The sequence below is a fragment of the Myxocyprinus asiaticus genome, chromosome 43 (genome assembly GCF_019703515.2).
Source record: "Myxocyprinus asiaticus isolate MX2 ecotype Aquarium Trade chromosome 43, UBuf_Myxa_2, whole genome shotgun sequence".
Classification (NCBI taxonomy): domain Eukaryota; kingdom Metazoa; phylum Chordata; class Actinopteri; order Cypriniformes; family Catostomidae; genus Myxocyprinus; species Myxocyprinus asiaticus.
This window is the reverse complement of record NC_059386.1, coordinates 30562091-30581618: the sequence shown is the minus strand read 5'-3', so window position 1 is coordinate 30581618 and position 19528 is coordinate 30562091. Positions and strand designations below refer to the sequence as shown.

The following is a 19528-nucleotide window of genomic DNA, read 5'->3' as shown; positions in this document are numbered from 1 at the left end:
AGGCTAGAGCTTGAATACGTCAGAGCACAGCACACACACACACACACACACACATGCGTGCGCTATCATTATGAGGACTCTCCATAGACATAATGATTTTTATACTGTACAAACTATAGATTCTATCCCCTAACCCTAACCCTAAACCTAACCCTCACAGAAATCTTTCTGCATTTTTACATTTTCAATAAAATATCATTTAGTATGTTTTTTAAGCGATTTAAATTATGGGGACACTAGAAATGGCCTCATAAACCACATTTATATAATATTAAAAAAATAAAATAAAAATGAAATAGTTTAAATAGACAGTGTTTAAAAAAGAGAATTTTTTAAAGGTGTGAGGGAACACAATTTAAGTGTGTTTCAATCATATTGAATGTTTTCAAAACCTATTTTGCATTATGCCATTGCAATCAGCACAATTTTGATCATTAAAAAATGATGGTCAATCATTATACATTTAACATATAACATTTATACGATTTTCCGATGCATCGCAATCTTTATTTGAACGATCTCGTTATTAAATCCCAAAATTGATCTTTTACTCTATGCGCAACGCTACTACAATACAATAATACAATACAATTTTATTTTTATAGCACATTTAAAAACAACTTCCATTGACCAAAGTGCTTCCCAGAATAATACAAATTAAAAGAAAGCATATAACATATAAGAATACATATAAGATATAATAACATGAAATCAAAAACATAATGCATTCAAAAGACTCATCAACACCAATGTCATTGCTCTGCTTCAAATGCCAAATTAAAAAAATATATGTTTTAAGACGAGATTTAAAAGTCACTAACGTTGGTGAGGATCTAATAGTTAATAATGAGAGGAAATTACTCACATTTGCAACCAAATTTCATGCTATGTGACTAAAATGTATATATTTGGCAACTGGCTGCTACATTTCACTCACCAGTATAGTGGTGGAGTATTCAGCAGCTGGATTCTTTCACTGTGTGTTGAGGGTAAAAGTTGTTATGTGTGTCTAAAGGCAAGATCCACATGACCCATTTGTCATTGAACGATGTAACTTTTAATACCCTTTCTGTTCTTTACAGTCAGTTGTTGATAAAAAAAAATAAATAAAAATAATAAACATTTAATGCTAGTCATGCATAGCATGGATGAGATAAAGCCATTCAAGTCCTTTCTTGTTAACATGTGCTTATTTACAGAAATTCCAGTTTTCTTAAAGAGACAGTGTCGGTCTCTTTTAGCACGTTCAACAAATCAGTGTAAATACCTGTAAATAGTACAAATTATGCAATTAAAAAAACATTTAACAAAATAATATATGCAATATAATATTATATTTATTGATGAAATTCATGGATTTGTTAATTTTTTAAAAGCAAAAATGTGACAAATGAAAAAACGAATAAAACATAATTAGTCAAATTAATATTTTCGTAATGAACCTAGTTACAAGGTTCCCTGTATAATTAACAGCATTAGCTGGGAGACAATTTCTGTCAGTTGTAAGCAAAAGGGAAATTATAGCTGAAATATACCAATATGAATCGATATTGAATACAATCGGAATTGAATCAAGGGCCTGTGAATCGGAATCGAATAGGGAAACTGAAAACAATACCCAGCCCTAATAATCACCATGAAGCCATTTCAGGGGTTTCAGTTTAAATGTACGTATTTTGCAGGCACTTTTATCCATCACTAGTGCTTTGGATAAACTAAACACTATCACTATTTTGAGAATCACACCATTAGAAGCCAATTCTGTTGCCAAACTCACTCACTGACATCTTACATCAGTCTTTTCTTACATTCAGAAACCCATGATTCAGTATTTTCAGGAAGCCGCTTGGGTTGGTCTTACTTTTGACACTTTTACTTAGTTCTACACGCCTCCCAGGCAACATTAGTCTTTGGCTTGTAAATGTCACATAGACATGTTGCCACAAGTTCTCGTTGCAGACCCGTACAAATGTTGAAAAGCAGAATGTATCTTGCGGGGATATTCAGCCACGACTGACGTGACACATGATTATGATGGCATACAATGTGTTTGCTTGTGTTTGCACACTTGAGCTTAGCTCCAATAAAAAAAAAAACCCTCCATCTTAGCGTGAACAGAAATGCAGCTTTATTTATAGTGTCGACTTGTCTATTTTTTCCCTCATAGTGGATTGATATTCCTCAAATGTTGTGTTTCATATTTCCTTATGTAACACCAAGGCTGCATACAATCCCTACAGAAATCATTCTCCGCCAGCAGCTGCTAAATATAGCAGCTCAAGACCTGATTGGAGAGGAGAGGGGAAAGCTGTCTTTTGTGCTGGAGTGAAAATATTAAAATCCATTATAGCTACCTGACACGTGGGGTTTGAAACCATGAAACTAAAGAGAGGATTCGAGCGGTACATTACCATACTCAGACAGATCTAATGTATATATTTCAGAATCGCACTATTTCTGTGGAAGGGGTTGGCCATTAGAGTTAAAATGATAAGCATTTATAATACTAATTTATAAATATTATTTTCAATGGGGGGTGGGCCTAAATGGTTCTAAATAGCACCAGATTTAAGGTCTTTGGGTCATAACAAGGATATAGAAGTTAGAAAACTATTTTTTTAGATTCTATAAAGAATGGGAGACTAGTGCAGGTGTAAAAAAGCTTAAATGTCAACACAAAGAATAATTTGAGCATAAATAAGGCTCTTAAAGGAATATTCTGGGTTTAGCTCAATTGACAGCATTTGTGGCATAATGCTGATTACCACAAAAAATATTTTCAACTCTTCTCTCGTTTATTAAAAAAAAAGAAAAATTGGGGTTATAGTAAAATGCACACTAAACATTATACAAACACTATAAGCGATTTTATCGAATTAAAATCCAGTGCTGGGTATTGATACAGATTTCCTGATTCAATTTCGATTCAGTTTCGATTTATATGGGTATATTTTAGTTATAATGTCCCTTTTGCTTACATATGAAAGAAAATCTCTCCCAGCTCATGCTGTTAATTATACAGGAGACCTTCTAACTAGGAAAATATTAATTAGTTTTTCATCGTTTTGGTCACTTTTCTGCTTTGATAAATGAACAAATTCATGTATTCAATCAATAAATATAATAATATATTGAATATATAATTTTTTGTTACATGTTTATTGTTTAATAACATAATTTATACATTTTACAGGTATTTACATAGATTGTTTGAACTCGTGTTAAAAACCGGTACTGTCTCTTTAAGAAAGACGGCATTTCTGTAAAGAGACACGATCGGCTTTATCTCATCTGTCCTACATGTGATTAGAATTAAATGTTTATTTTTTTTTTTTGTTTTTGATCAACAGCTGACAGTAGAAAACAGAAAGGGTATTAAAAGAGACATTATTCAATGACAAATGGTTGCATGGATCTCATCTTTGGACACGCATTGCACGGAACAAATTTTACTCTCAACACAGAGTGAAAGAATCTTACTGCTGAATACTCACAATACTACGCAATTACTGGTAATTGAAATCTAAAAATGTACCAGCCAGTTGCCAAATAATTTATATACATTTTAGTTGCAGAGCGTGAAATTTGATTGCTAATGCGAGTGATTTCCTCTCATTGTAGTAGAGAGTTGCACTTAGAGTAAAAGATCGATCTTGGGACTTAAGAATTGATATCATTCAAATGAAGATCGCGATGCAACGGAAAATCTATATTTTTACCCACCCCTACTTAAATTATGTAGAACAGTGATTTTATCACAATAGAGTCATGGTAACACATGTAATGTTTACGTCTTGTGGATATACTTTTAAAGACATTGTGTATTTTAAAGTTTATGGATTGGCTCCATTCACCTCCATTCTAAGTGCCCAAGAGTTTTAAATAGATGAGGGACGAATTGAAAATATTTTTTGTGGTAATCAGTATTATTCCACAAATGCTGCTGATTAAGCTTCACTTGTATTGAACCTGAAATATCCCTTTGAGGTAGATATGCATATATCATTGAGGAACCTTTAAGGATCCCTCCTTATTTAGAGTGAATGTTCCTGTTCTTTAAGCAATCTAAAAAAGGGGTTTAATTTAGCACAAAAAAGGCTCTGTTTTTGTTTGCCAATGCACCCAAATCTGGTGGTATTTACAGTATAACTGTGTTCAATACAAATAAGTATTCAAGTATTATATACAATACCGGTCAAAAGTTTTGAAACACTTGACTGAAATGTTTCTCATGATCTTAAAAATCTTTTGATCTGAAGGCATATGCTTAAATCTTTGAAATTAGTTTTGTAGACAAAAATATATTTATGCCACCATATTAATTTATTTCATTATAAAACTAAAATTTAATAAAAAAAAAAAAAAAAAACGTTTTTGAAATTGATGACTTGGACCAAATAATAAAAGCAACCAATAAGTGCCCAACATAGGTGGGAACTCCTTCAATACTGTTTAAAAAGCATCCCAGGGTGATACCTCAAGAAGTTGGTTGAGAAAATGTCAAGAGTACATGTCTGCAAATTCTAGGCAAAGGGTGGCTACTTTGAAGATGCTAAAATATAACACAGTTTTGATTTATTTTGGATTTTGTTTAGTCACAACATAATTGCCATAGTTCCATTTATGTTATTCCATAGTAAATTCCAAAAAAAAAATTTAGAGTGTTTCAGAACTTCTGACCGGTAGTGTGTTTGTATATACATATATATATATATATATATATATATATATATATATATATATATATATATATAAGAACTAGGACAGCTCTTGTACTTGTATTTGAAGTCAAATGATAAGGCACTGTTTCAATATGAAATGTATGTAAAAGGTTTTAATGTTACTTCATCAAAACTTGATATTTTCATATGCCTTTAAAATGGGTTCCAATTTGGTTCACTTTGTAGAAAGATTGCATATTTGTTTATTAATGGACAACAAATGTGTACTTCTGATTTCTTTGGTGTAATTAAATGAATTGTAATATAATTGTAGATATTAGGACTTACGGTTCTATAGAATTTGTTCGAAACGTTCTTATCCAGCATCTTCTTTGGTTGGCTTTCTTGTCAGGTCCCTTTCAACCGCTATGTGTCGCAGACATATTCTCCTTCTCTCTTATCACTATCTACTTCTTGCTCTCTCTCGAGGAAAAAAGATTAATATCCAAATGCTGGCATCACTTGACCTGACGTAACACTCGCTAACAATGCACTATGCAAGTAACCCTATTTAAAAATGTGCTGCATATATCAAAAAGACCACTGAGGCATCACTGTTTTCACAGTGAGCCAAGAGATGAAGACAGGAATATTTCAGATTGATGTCCTTTCTCTGCCAGCAGGGGCTGCCCGTCTCAGGCGAAAGTGAGCTTTGGTTAACAATGCAGAGCTGGAGCTGAGATACAGTGGTTAGTCATGTGCTAGACACATAGATACTTTCTCTGACTAAATACACTACAAAAAAAAAAAAAAGCATTTTTAATGAGTACTTTTGTCTTGTTTTCTGGTAAAAATATTTACACATCCTTATAACAAGATAAATTTACATGAGAAGCAAAACTGCATAAGATATTTAGACTTGTTTTCAGATCAAGTATATTGAAATAAGTTTATTTTTCTCACTCCATTGGCAAATTGTTATTTAAGCATAAATCTAACAAAGTTTAGTGAGGTTTGTGCATACATGGATAGGTCACCCACAAATGAAAAATTCTGTCATCATTTACTCACCCTCATGTTGTTCCAATCCCATATAACTTTCGTGAAACACAAAAGGACATGTCAGGCAGTATGTTAGTCTCAGTCACCATTCACTTTCATTGCATATTTTACAAACTTTCATTGCATATACAATGAAAGTGAGACTAACATACTGCCTAACATCTCCTTTTGTGTTCCACGGAAGGAGAAAAAAGTCATACAGGTTTTGAACAATATAAGGGTGAGTAAATGATGACAGAATTTAATTGACCTTGTTTTAAAGATGTTTAGATGGAAAACAAGATCAAAAGCTGATTAAGAAAATGATTATTTGCAGTGTGACATTCTCTCATTCCTTGTCAACCTGCTTCTATCTCCCTGTTCCTGTTGGAGTCTGTGATGGAGGGATACAGAAAATGAGAATATGAAGAAAGCAAGCATTAAAAGGAATAAGGAAAAAGAAGAAGCATGATAGACCTTGATGTCTTATGTAAGAAAGACTCACTGTTCGAAAGGCAGATGATGCAGTACCACTTAGTTGTTCCCTTCACTTGTTTGTCTCCAATTTTGTTAATTCTTTATCACTCCCACCCTCCCTCTCTAGCCCACTTGTGTCAGACTGACCTTGCGAGGTTCTGAGAGAGGGAGGGAGAGGTAGAGAGATGAGCGAAAAGAGGATGGGTGAATACATGAAACTATCTATGTTGTAAATTCTACGTCATTTTTTGTTTTCAATACAATCTCTAAGTCCTGAGCTATTTATAGAAGCCAAAGTGTTTTCTTTTTCAGCAATGGATTGCAGGGGAGGAGATGTCGAATTTCTAATCCTTTTTCAGTCTGCTTAATAGAGAGAAAGAAAAAGAGAGAACAGAATTTGAAATTTCTTCCTCGGCACATCCCAAAGGAAATTTTTATTGCTCGGAAGTTGATCTTTCTTAGGTCAGGAGACTTAATTGAGTTTTCCGTTATGCTTTATTCCTTCAGAGTGAGAAAAAAATAAAAATAAATAGCAACAAATTTGATAATTGTTGACAGGAGACTAGAGCTGTAAAATGAGTCTAGACAGCATTGTTCAGATACAATTTGATGAGAATTCAATGAAAAGTCAATAATCATTTAGTCACATACATATCGTTCTTTTTTTTCTTATGTGGAACAGAAAAGGAAATGTCTAGCAGAATGTCCTGGCTGCTCTTTTCCACACAGTGAAAGTGAATGGGGATGGATGCTGCCAAGCTCCAAAAATGACAATTGACATTATTGGGTGAACTATTCCTATAAAGGAATATTTTGGGTTCTATACAAGTTAAGCTCAGTCGACAGCATTTGTGCATTATGTTGATTACTGCAAAAAATTATTTTGGCTTTTCCCTCCTTTTCTTTAAAAAAAAGCAAAAATCGGGGGCCTGGGTAGCTCAGTGAGTAAAGATACTGACTACCACTCCTGGAGTTCACGAGTTCGAATCCCAGGGTGTGCTGAGTGACTCCAGCCAGGTCTCCTAAGCAACCAAATTGGCCCGGTTGCTAGGGAGGGTAGAGTCACATGGGATAACCTCCTCGTGGTCGCTAGTGGTGAGTTGTGCGTGAATACTGCGGTGGATGGCGTAAAGCCTCCACACTCGCTATGTCTCCACGGTAACACGTTCAACAAGCCACGTGATAAGATGCGCGGGATGACGGTCTCAGACATGGAGGCAACTGAGATTCGTCCTCTGCCATCTGGACTGAGGCGAGTCACTACGCCACCACGAGGACTTCGAGTGCATTGGGAATTGGGCATTCCAAATTGGGGAGAAAATAAATAAACAAATTACAATGAGAAACTTCAATGGAAGTGAATGGGGCCAATTTTTAGAGGGTTTAAAGGCAGAAATGTGAAGCTTATAATTTTATAAAAGCACTTCAATTCTTCTGTTAAAACTTGTGTATTATTTGAGCTTGTGTATTACATGATCACACAGGATGTCGACATGCTGCTGCTGATTTTTATGTACCCTGAAATTGACCCCATACTGCCGAATTACTGACTAACGTCATCTCCATCAGACATTTTTGCATCAATTCAAACGCATTCGCTTTTCCCTGTTGCGCTAACAATCCTGTAGAAACTGAAGAGTAATCGTGTTACAATCAATAATGGCAAGCATGATTTAGAGGTTACATCTTTGCTCTTAAATTACATTTTTACTCTACTGACTGTTAGGTTTAGGGTTGGGGTTTGGGCTAGGGGTAGAGTTTATAAATTATGCATTCATGTTGATTATATTATGTAATTTACAACTAAAAATACAACTCACTTTTGGCGCCACCTTGAGGGCATTTCACCTCAACAACACTTACAGCTTTGGCCACTGGGGGCAGTGGTTTGAATTTCGGTAAGCACAGACTGATTTCAAGATCAGAACTTTTGACCACCTGCAAATTAACAGTGTGATCAGTCTGCCATTTAAGCTCAATGCTGTCTGGCAATGATACAATATTTGTCTGTGCGTATTTAGCACAAGTCTCCATAGCAACAAAACGTATCACTATCTGGGACGTTTCATGCTACCTAGGCTAGCACTTGACACTCAGGAACGGCAGTTGAGTGTGAAGGATTGAGTTGAGGTAAAGACAAACCTAGAGATAAAGTCAAGCCAGATATAAATGAAGAGTTCAGTTGAGGAAAGGAACAACACTTCTGAAGAGCTGCCTCATTTTTGATGCTCTTAGAGGAATGTGAATGAATATTTTAAGAGAAATGTTTAATTCTGTGAGTAAATCCAGCTCCCCTTTGAGAAACCTACATGAAATGTGGATTAAAGCGGATAACTTGTTCAATATTTCAATCAGATCAAGACTTTAAAATTATTTCTTTATATTTAGATCTTTGGCTGGGATTAGAAACCTGCAAAAAATTCTAACTCTGGAATGAAGGCTGCCCATTAGATGGTATATGATCATCACTCAACTGAAACCTTATCAGTATTGCTATTGCTCACGCTTTGTGTTAGTGATTTGAACAACCCCCAACCCTAATTATTAGATTTCAGCACGTTATTTGTCATGCACAATTTGTGCTACAGAAAAGATGAGGCTTGTAGAAGAGAGATGTGCTATTGCTTTTCTAAATGATCAGACAACGTTTTGCATGGCGGATGATGAAACAGGCGAAAAAAAATCCCTAAGACTTATGTTGAAGGAAGGACTTGAGCCATAATGTTAATAGGGACTATACAGACTTATAGAGACATTCAATCTTTCATGTTTTCCCAAGTCTCAAGGTCAGAGATGTTTTTTTTGATTGGAGAACTGCTACTATGGAACAATGTATGTACTCTTTTTATATGTATGCATGACTCAAATGCAGTCAGTGCAGTAGAGACGAATGTGAATCTCTGCCCGTCTCTCTGCTCTTGTCTAACTGGCTGCCTGTCTCCGTATCTAATGGGATTATCCCTGACCTCACATCATTAAAACGAAGAAGTACTTATTAACTTTTCTGTCAGAATGATCCGTTTTGTGTGGCTGATACATGGCCTGTGAGTTTGTACGTCATGCTGTCGTGTCGTACCAGTTTATTCTAGATTTCTAGAATTTCTTTGTGTCATTTAGCAGTGTTCACCTTAAAATAAAATCTGTCATCATGTACTCACCATCATGTTGTTTTCTCTTTGGTAAAGCTCCAAAAAGGACAAAAAAGGACAATGAAAACACCATAAATATAGACCATACAACTCATGCTGTCATAGTACACCAAATGACTTCTTTTACAATGCTTTTTTGCGTTGTTGGTACACAAAAGAAGGTGTATCTGTAAACATTCAGAGTTTTTATTTTGGGGTGAACCATCCCTTGAAGAAAGATGTAGTCTGGTGGCTAAATGTTTTCTAAATGGCTAAGAGATGGTCGTATCAGTCAGTTAAGCCCCTTTCACACTGAGATCCCAGCATTAATCCTGGGAAAAGTCATTCCGGGAACTGTTCTGGGACTGCAAAATTTGTTCATTCACACTGCAAAAGTTTCCTGTAATCTGTGCTCGCATTCACACACATCCCAGCGTATAAAGACCAAAGTGACATCACGATGTGACGTCTAATGTACAGCACCTTGAGTTTACTGATACTTTTTCTTCAGACATTAGCATTTATTACAATAAAAAAGGATTAGGCGATTAATTTGCTGTTTATTTGTTGGTGATTTTCTTTTTTGGTGGGGTGGGGGGGGGGGGGACTAGCACTGCCATTTTTTTTTCTGTATGCATTAAGCAATTTTTAAAGTATATAAATGTATTACTAATTTACACATTGTATGCATTGTGCTGCGATTAAGCATTGAGAAGCTTCGAGGCTTTCTACAAGCTGTAAAATTGAAAGTAAAAGCTATATTTGGAGAAGAATGGAAGTGTATTATTTGGAACCTAATGTGTTGGAAAATAGCAATAAATTGATTTTCTGTATCATTTTGTTCTTGCCCTTTATAGGGTTAAGAAAATAAATGTATGAACAAACAGCTGGCCTGTCGTAAGGTTGCAAGTGCTGTGGCGAATTAGTCCTAAAAAGCTATATTGAGTCATTACAAAACTGGTAAACGTGTACTGTGTCTGGTTGTGTTTCTTATGTAAGGGGGTCTTTAGCCTAACTACCATATTTTCACATAGCCTACTGTCACGTGTTGTAGCTGAGATGAGATGATGGATCTAATCACAGGCTTATTATAAAGATGATGATGATGATGGTGATGGTGGTGATGGTTACACAAATACACATGAGAATACACACAGAACAATAAACCAAAAACTACAAACTAACACATGGGTTAAACAGACTAGAACTGACAAAGAGTGAACTAAACATGAGGGTATATACATAACAGGTGTTGATGAGGGAATGGAGAACAGGTGAGGAAGATGGGGAACAGATGGCTGTGATGAGGGCAGTGCATCGTGGGAAATGTAGTTCATGGTAAACTAATGATAGAAGACAAAAACTATATCAAAATAAGAGTCCTTGAGAACATAACTGTGACACATTGTGACACCTACATTCATCTTCGCCAAAAAAAAAAAAAAAAAAAAAAAAAATATATATATATATATATATATATATATATATATATATATATATATATATATATATAGGTTTTTGGGGAGAGCGGGGCACAAACTAAATATTTTTGGGGTTTTTTAAGTTTGTGTAAATGCACATGGGGTTCAAAGTATTTTATAACTTTACACACGTCTGGTACAAATATGTGGTTTTGTTTATGAATACAGCTTGTACGTTTTTCGCCATCTACCTGGAAAAAAGGAAAGTGAAATGTTACAACGTGCCCCGTCTACATGCAGCGTAAAATTCCCCTCCAACAACTGTATATGATCTAATTTAAATAAATAGAAGATAAACTAAAATATTATGTAAATAAAAGTAATTTATTGACTTTGTCATGTATAATATAGCAATCATTTTGACACTTGACAATGAATAGCCAAAGCCACAGCTCTCCCCTACTTCAGGTTTGGAGTGTTTCCTGCAGGAGATGGCACTTTTTTCGTCACAATTTACAAACTGGGTAAACATAATTATTATTTTTAAATACCCAAAGTATTCCTACATCACAGACTTTTATATGAGGGGGAAATAAAGTTCCGACATTTGGTGTGCTGTGCTCTGAATGAAAAATGAATTTATTTTATCACGTCATGTTGGTGAAGCTGTAAATTTAGCCGATTGTTTTTTATTTGTATTTAACTAATATTTACAATAGAAACATTAATTTCTTTACTTGTATATTTAAAAAAAATAAATCTGAAAACACCCTGAGTCACACAATGCTGTGAATGAAAAAAATGGCAACGGTTAATGACAGCCGTATGTTTTTTAAATTGCGGTACACCGTGAAACTGTTGAATCTATATTCTGCACACAAACTTTCTCCTTCGCATGATAAATACATCATTACTATGACACACACCCTTCACGGTATCGGCTCTACTTTTGTTCACACAGACACATCCCGGGACTGATCCCGGCAATGTTACTGTCTGTTCCCGGGATAAAATTTTCGGGCATTCCGTCACCGGCTTGTGTTCATACAGCAGGCTCCCCGGCTTTGATCCTGCCGATATCCTGGGATCAGAGCCCAGTGTAAATGAGGTTTAGTTGGAAACACTGTGGCTTTGCATCATGCATATTTAATGCATGCAAAGCAGTTCTGCAAAATGAACAATATTGTGTTGTGTGTGATTGGCTGAAACAGATGTTGTCACTAAAATAGCATAAACATGCTGGTACTTTTATACCGGCTAAAAGGGTTCCAATCCTAAGCACTAAATCATAGCTGTTTATTTAACCTGGTGCACTACTGTAAGCATTACAGTAGTGGAAAGACTACTTAAATCACCATGTACGCATGATTTGTGTATACATGCGCGCACACACACACACACACACACAGTTATATAGTTGTGTGATTACAGCACACAGTTGTGACATTCCTAAGAGCCAGTTTAAGCATGTATGGATATGCACGTGCATGTGTTTCTGCGTTGCTGCCGTGTGGACTCATGCTGAGTTGACGTTATGTGAGCGGACGGTGCCTGGCTCTGATTTCTGATGTGTTCTGAAATTCACAATGAGCCTCCGGTGAGGAGACCACATTCATCTAGATGAATCATTCACACTGACAGTGAGAGAGAGAGAGAGAGAGAGAGAGAGAGGCATACATGAGTAAAACAAATACTTCAACAGAGAATTAGGCAGGAAGGTCAAATTTAGACATGATGATATTATTATTGTAATCTTTTTTTGTATGTCCGATACAGATTATTTTAATATTTAAGTGTCAAATAGAGTGCAACAGTGCCCACCCACTTTTTCAGCCGTCTTGGTTCCAGAAGTATTTTTCACATTTGTTTCCTCCATAGGGATTTAATAAAATTCTTTATATTTTAAAAATAAAGGCATGAACCAAACCAACCAGCTCAGAGGTGAATCACAATATTATAAACTTTGATTTGAATAATAAAAGTATTTGAAAATTGGAGAAAAAGACTGTGTACTTAAAGGAATATTCCGGGTTCTATAAAAGTTGATTGGTAAATAAAAACATGTTTGATTTGCCCCTGCTTTTCTTTAAAAAATTCAAAAATCTGGGTTCCAGTGAGGCACTAACAATGGAAGTGAATGGGACCAATCTGTAAACGTTAAAATACTCACTTTTTTAAAAGTATAACCACAAGACATAAACAATATGTGTGTTAACATGATTTTAGTGTGATAAAATCACTTACTAACCTTTTCTGTGAAAAGTTAAAGCCAATTTTACAACCATAAAGATGTAATGTTCAACAACGGTGAATGGTGTTCAACAAATTCTAAAGCCTTAAACTGACTCATATATACATGTGTTTTAACAGAAGAATGAATTTAATTGCTTTTATAAAATTATGAGCCCCATTCACTTTCATTGTAAGTGACTCACTGTAACCTTTTTTTGCTTTTTTTTTTTTTTTAAAGAAAAGTTGAAATAATTTTTTGTGTTAATCAACATTATGGGCTCTATTTTCATGAGTGCGCAAAGCGCAATGCGCTATGACCATGCGCAATGTCTTATCCAATTTTCATGAGAGCGCTAATTTGAAGAGCAATGTTCATGTCGTTGAAAAGCACAAATGGGCGTGGGTGGGAGATTTTGCACTACTGTGGGTGTAGATGCGCAAACTGTGGGTGTATTGTATGTAAATGAAGTGGCACAAAGTGCAAATTGCTATTTTCCTAAGAATTTGGTCATTGCGCTAAGATGTTTCAATACCACCTCTTAACTCAACACAAAGTCCAAATTCAGTTCCTGCATTTGCAGTTTGGAGATTTTACCAGCAGATGGTAATGAAGTTAATGTTCAAATTCTGAAAGTACAGAAAATCAAATAATTTCCTTGACGATCACTGTTGAAGCTGTTAGTTGAATCAAAACGTTATGAGATTTGTGTTACGTTTTCTAGAGGTCATGGTTTATTTTTTCAATTATTATTATTATTTTTATTGTTACGTTTAAGTAATTGCAAAAGGGGCTGGTGGAAGAAGGAGAGAGTAAAACATGTTTGGATTTGGTATGATTTTTTTGACCACTTTGTTTTTTTTCGTGTTTTTTTTTTTTTATTATTATATCCCCTTTTCTCCCCAATTTGGAATGCCCAATTCCCACTGCTTACTGGGTCCTTGTGGTGGCACGGTTACTAACCTCAATCCTGGTGGCGGAGGACAAGTCTCAGTTGCCTCCGCTTCTGAGATAGTCAATCCACGCATCTTATCATGTGGCTCACTGTGCATGACACCGCGGAGACTCACAGCATGTGGAGGCTTATGCTATTTTCTGCGATCCACACACAACTTACCACGTGCCCCATTGAGAGCGAGAACCCCTAATTGCGACCACGAGGAGGTTACCCCATGTGACTCTACCCTCCCTAGCAACCGGGCCAATTTGGTTGTTTAGGAGACCTGGCTGGACACTTCATTGTTTTGATTATATTTTCGTCTCGTTTGAAGTGTAATTTTAATTTAGAAATATTTTTGGTTTAATTCTTTCCTATTTCAATATATTAATTAACATTTTCTAAATCAATGCCAACCAGTAGAAGTGATGTGCGTGCGGATACAATCACTGTTAATCCTAGCCATGATTTGCGTGTCAGTAGATGAATATTATTAATAATACTTACATTCAGGGGGCCTGGGTAGCTCAATGATAAAAGATGCTGGCTACCCCTGGAGTTTGCTAGTTCGTTAGTTCAAATCCCAGGGCATGCTGAGTGACTCCAGCCAGGTCTCCTAAACAACCAAATTGGCCCGGTTGCTAGGGAGGGTACAGTCACATGGGGTAACCTCCTCATGGTCACAATAATGTGGTTCGTTCTCGGTGGGGCGCGTGGTGAGTTGAGCGCGGATGCCGCGGTGGATGGCGTGAAGCCTCCACACGCGCTATGTCTCCGTGGCATAAGATGCGTGGGTTGATGGTCTCAGATGCGGAGGCAACTGAGATTCATCCTCCGCCACCTGGATTGAGGCGAATCACTACACGATCACGAGGACTTAAAAAGCACACTGGGAATTGGGCATTCCAAATTGGGTGAAAAAGGGGAAAAATAAAAAACAAAACAAAAATAATAATACTTACATTCTCTGTAATTTAATGGAGCCTACATCCATATCCTGAACCACATTTTCCATGTGTATAAAAGGAACGTGTCCCATTTAACAATGATGCACAAAATAATGTAAATCCATATTTTTATTCTTCCAATTCATTGCATACAGTCCATTTACACTACCAACTTCTTATGAATGTATTGTCTTTGTTTATATCGATGGTGCTTTTCAGGGAATGGACTGTATAATAGGTCGGAGACGGTGCCGGAGAAGAACCTCCATTGACCTGATTTCGCCAAACCCACTTGTGCCTTGACTTAGCGCACGCTTACACGAAAATACCAAAACTTCATGGCCATGCCCATTGACTTTGCGCTTATGAGTTAAGGCATTGCACTGCGCTTAGCGCTTGCACGCTTAAAATAGGGCCCTATGCCACAAATGCTGTCAATTGAGCTGAAATTGTATTGAACCCGGAATATTCCTTTAACGTCTTTCATGAGGAAACTACAGTCCCAAGAGGCATTGCGAATGATGTAATTTAATTAAAAACAATGGAAAAATATAAAACTGTTGATTTTAAATTTGTTGATTATAAGTATAGAAACTATATATTTTTATTTTATTAATTTCTAAGTATACAGATATATAAAAATATTTAAGTAGTTTGAGAGTGTTGAGAGACTGACTTAATTGCATCATTCACTATGCGTCATGGGATTGGGTGGTTAATGCTGAGCTCATTTGCTATGGTTTCTTTGCTGCGACATTCTGATTGGTGGATTTTCTCCTTCAGGATCATGGGTAGAGTAGTGTTCACTATCGCCAGACACCTCACAATACGATACGTATTGCGATACACGTCATGATGCGATACGTGACAATACGTATGAGCTTTCAGTTCCAATTCATTTGGGTATTTTTCAGTTATAATGTCCATTTTGTCTACATACAGTATGAAAGAAATTCTCTTTCAGCTAATGCTGTTATTATTTATACAGGGGATACTTGTTCTACACTTGTAATGTCTCTTTAAGACCAGCGGGACTTTGACAGTGTTTTGGTTGAATGGTGTTACAGCATCCATGCTGATGTGTAATTAGAATTAAATGTTTCTTTTGTTGTTTTTGATGCATTATTCAATGACAAAAGGAATGCATGGATTTCACCTTTGAACACACATTACACAGAAAGAGTCAAACCAAACTTTTAATTTCAACATGCAGAGAAAAGATCTCAGTGATAAACTTCGCCACTTATCTACACTGGTGAGTGGATTTTAAGAATCGACATCGGGATCGTTCAAATGAAGATCGAGATAAAACGGGAAATCTATATTTTTGCCCGACCCTCATGCCAAACGCTTGAGAGAGTCCCAGCGTGTCTGCAAGAGAAATTCTGACAGAGTCTCTGACTGCTCTGAGGAACACCGCTTGTATCAACACATCCCTAATTTTCACCACAAATTCTGCTGTTCAACACTGATTTTTTAAAATTACGTGGACTCATGACTTAAACAGAAGTATATATCATCGATTAACAACCTCAGTGCTCACTGTAGGGCTGTCTTTAAAGGTTTATATGTAAGTTGTCATTAAAAATCAATTTGTCTATGGAGAAAATGAATTGGATTTTTACTTTCAGAATCTGACTGTTGCATTTTGACACATTAATAAATATCATTAATAATAAATAATTAACTCATTTAATTGTATCTTTGTTTTCGGCTATATCTTAAATTGTTAAGCATTTCTCACTTGAGAATCAGTGGCACAACAGACCTTATATTGAAGAGTGATATTGATGTTTTAAATCGACTAGTTACATAGCTCAGGAGACGTAATTGAGTTCTCATTTATGTTTCATATAAGGATTAATTTTGTTTCTCATAAATTATCCAATTGTTCACATGCCGTATAGTATTAAAAGTATAGAGTATAGTGCTGTAAAATTATTGTGGAAATAGCTCTGATAATTTGGTCCGGACAGTTTAATGAGAAAATGTTTAGTTGATATTGAACTCAAGTCATAGAAATTTCTAAAGTCTGTCAAATTTTCTTGTTATGCTCAGCTCTTAATATTTAATTGGCTAAAAATGGCTCTTTGAGTGCCATCTCTATAAAAAAATTTTTTTTATCTTTATCCATTAATCACTATGACAGGAAAAGTAATGTACATTTATTGGTCAAAAAGAGAGGGAACTCTATCTCTGTTGAAACAAAGAGGAGACAGATTTCAGGGGTCTTTTTTCTTTGGAAAACATCTAAGAAGCAGACTTAAGTTAAAAAAAAATTTAGTGAGTCATCAGCCATTTGTTGCAAAATTTCTTTCAGTGTAATCTCACTGCTGAGATTTGTCTTTCCTATGAGGAAGAAAGTAGAGATGTAGACAAAGTGAATCAGCAGAGGCCCAAACAGGAATTGATGGGGCTCGGTGGGCGAGTGCCAGCCCAGCAGGTAAATTCTGGTAATGGCTTCCTGTCCTCCCCAAGTAACCTGCTGTGGCCCTTCGGACAATGTGTTGTGATTTTGCAGCCCTAAGTGCATCTGTCCCTGGTGCAGTGCCACATCACCTTCCCTCATGCGGCTTTCATGTTTTTACTGATTTTGATCTCAACATTGGCCCATCGTAGCTGGACGGCACTCCGTGCAAGTGGTATTTTTTAGCTCCATAGCCCCACATCCATATGTGTGCAATCGACTGTATCTGTTACCACTCTTGTGTATGTGCGCACTTGTCTGTGTGTGTGTGTTTGGATTAGTGTCTTCAGCATCTTGCTCCGGGGAAGGTGATATGCTTGTCTGTGCCAATCTCTTTGTCCCTTTTGCCTTGTTTGGACGGATGGTTTAAAACTGAGCAGCTGAGAGTGAGAGAGAGGGAGGGATGAGTGAAAGAGCAAGTGAACTGGGAGGAAAGGGGGGAAATGAAGGGAGGGTGATGGAGAAAGAGAGGGAGAGTGTGTAAGCAAGTGAAGAAGCAATCTTGGCTTTTCTCTTCTAGCAGCACTTCACACTGAGACACATGTCTTCTCTTCCTGATCCTTCTATCCTCTTTTCCATTCCATTTCCTCCCTTCCTGTCACCTTGACATCCAGCATCACCACCCCTGGATCATCTACGTCCTCTCCAAAATCCATAATTCTTAGAAGATAAGCCTGCAGACCTCATCTCATACGTAATCCATGCATGGAGGCATGTGGATACACTCACACACATGCAACCACACACACGCGCGCATGCGGCCACATTGACTCTTGCACACACAAAATTAGCACAAGGGACTTTATTATGGGCAACTGTGTTAAGTCACCGCTAAAGAATATCTCCAAAAAGGTAAGATGCTTTTTATAGCTAGATGCACCCTATAAATGTATGCAATGTAATGTAAAGTGTGTGTGTTTGTGTGTGTGTGCACAACTGACTGGACCCAGACTTGGATTGTGTTACTTGTACTGTCAGTGATGAGTTTAATAGTCGTGCTCTGAATTCCACTGAATGGAACAGTGCTACTGTATCCAGTACCATCATGGTCATTTTCAACAGCCATTGTATTAGTTAGAAAACATTTAGAAAAGCAAAAAAGAAACTAATAATCAAATCTGCATTAGTGACCAGCTGATATTTAGCCATTTTGAGATAATTGCATCAGCCAGTTACCATGTCTGATTGTAAAACTGCATGCTATTGGAGAAGAAAAACAAATTTATTTGATAGAAAATATCTAGAAAAGAAACTAAGAAACAAATCTGCAGTAGTGATATCAGCCAATAATTAGCCATTTTTAAATCATCACATCAGCCAGTTACTGTGTCTGATTGGCCGATTAACAGAAGTGGTCATTTTGCGTAGTATCAGTACTAAAACCTACCAAAAGCTTTGTAAATGGATTTAGCACATTTAAAAATGTTCTAATCTTTAATTAAAAAGATGAAAAATTTTAATTAAATTAAAGATTGATTTTGAGTCAATGTGTAAAACAAATATTCATTTAAATTCTGCAATTTAGTGTACTTGTGATATTTATATAGATTCTGTAATAACTTTCCTATTAAATTTACAGTAGAAATTCACCGTAGAAAATACATTGACCTTGTTTCAGGCATTACAGGATGTCATTTTGGTGCCTTTATAGTTTGCTGATCATTACCACACTACGCCTATCATAAAATTATATAACATACTGGAAATCTGCTTTGCACTTTTAAATTGTCAACAATAGGTGGTAACACAAGTGTTAATACAAAAGGCCACACTCAAAAAAATGAACTTTCACTATCGTCAGTTTTACTGAATCCTCCCTTGTTCATATTACTCAACAAATATATGTAAACAAGTGAACTTAATTTAACTGAGTTGTTTCAATGGAAAAAGTGTCTTGTCAGCTTTGCTTAATCAATTTGAGTTGGGACAACATAACTATTTTTGTTGGCATTAACTGAAATCACAATTTGTAATTTCCAGCATGCTTTGCATGAAACTGGATGGAGAGAGTAAATGTTGAAATTAAGTGTTATTTTATTTGTTTTTATGCAAGATGAGTACAAGGGGTGAATAGTTAGTATTTAACATTTGTTATGTTGAGATTTAGAAGAGTTTCTGTAATGTTGGAATTTTGGGGGTTGCTACTGTGGTAAAGAGTGGAGATTGAGCATAGGTTGAGGAGTACAAATACTTTCGTACTTTTCTCTGAAGTACTTTAA

The 19528-nt window shown here is 36.0% G+C and overlaps 1 protein-coding gene across 3 annotated transcripts in view; it reads left to right on the top strand.

Moving 5' to 3' along the window:
- Positions 1 to 19528, top strand: part of LOC127433428 (calcium-binding protein 1-like) — a 39661-nt gene that overhangs the window by 5897 nt on the left and 14236 nt on the right. For 2 of the 3 annotated variants that reach the window (XM_051685337.1, XM_051685338.1), the window contains exon 1: positions 17632 to 18161. The exons of the other annotated variant lie outside the window; for it this stretch is intronic. Coding sequence is in view for 1 of the 2 variants with exons in the window: in XM_051685338.1 (XP_051541298.1) it covers positions 18015 to 18161 (147 nt within the window). In the remaining variant the exon portion in view is untranslated. Of the gene's footprint in view, positions 1 to 17631; positions 18162 to 19528 lie in introns of those variants that run through there. 3 annotated transcript variants of the gene reach the window in all.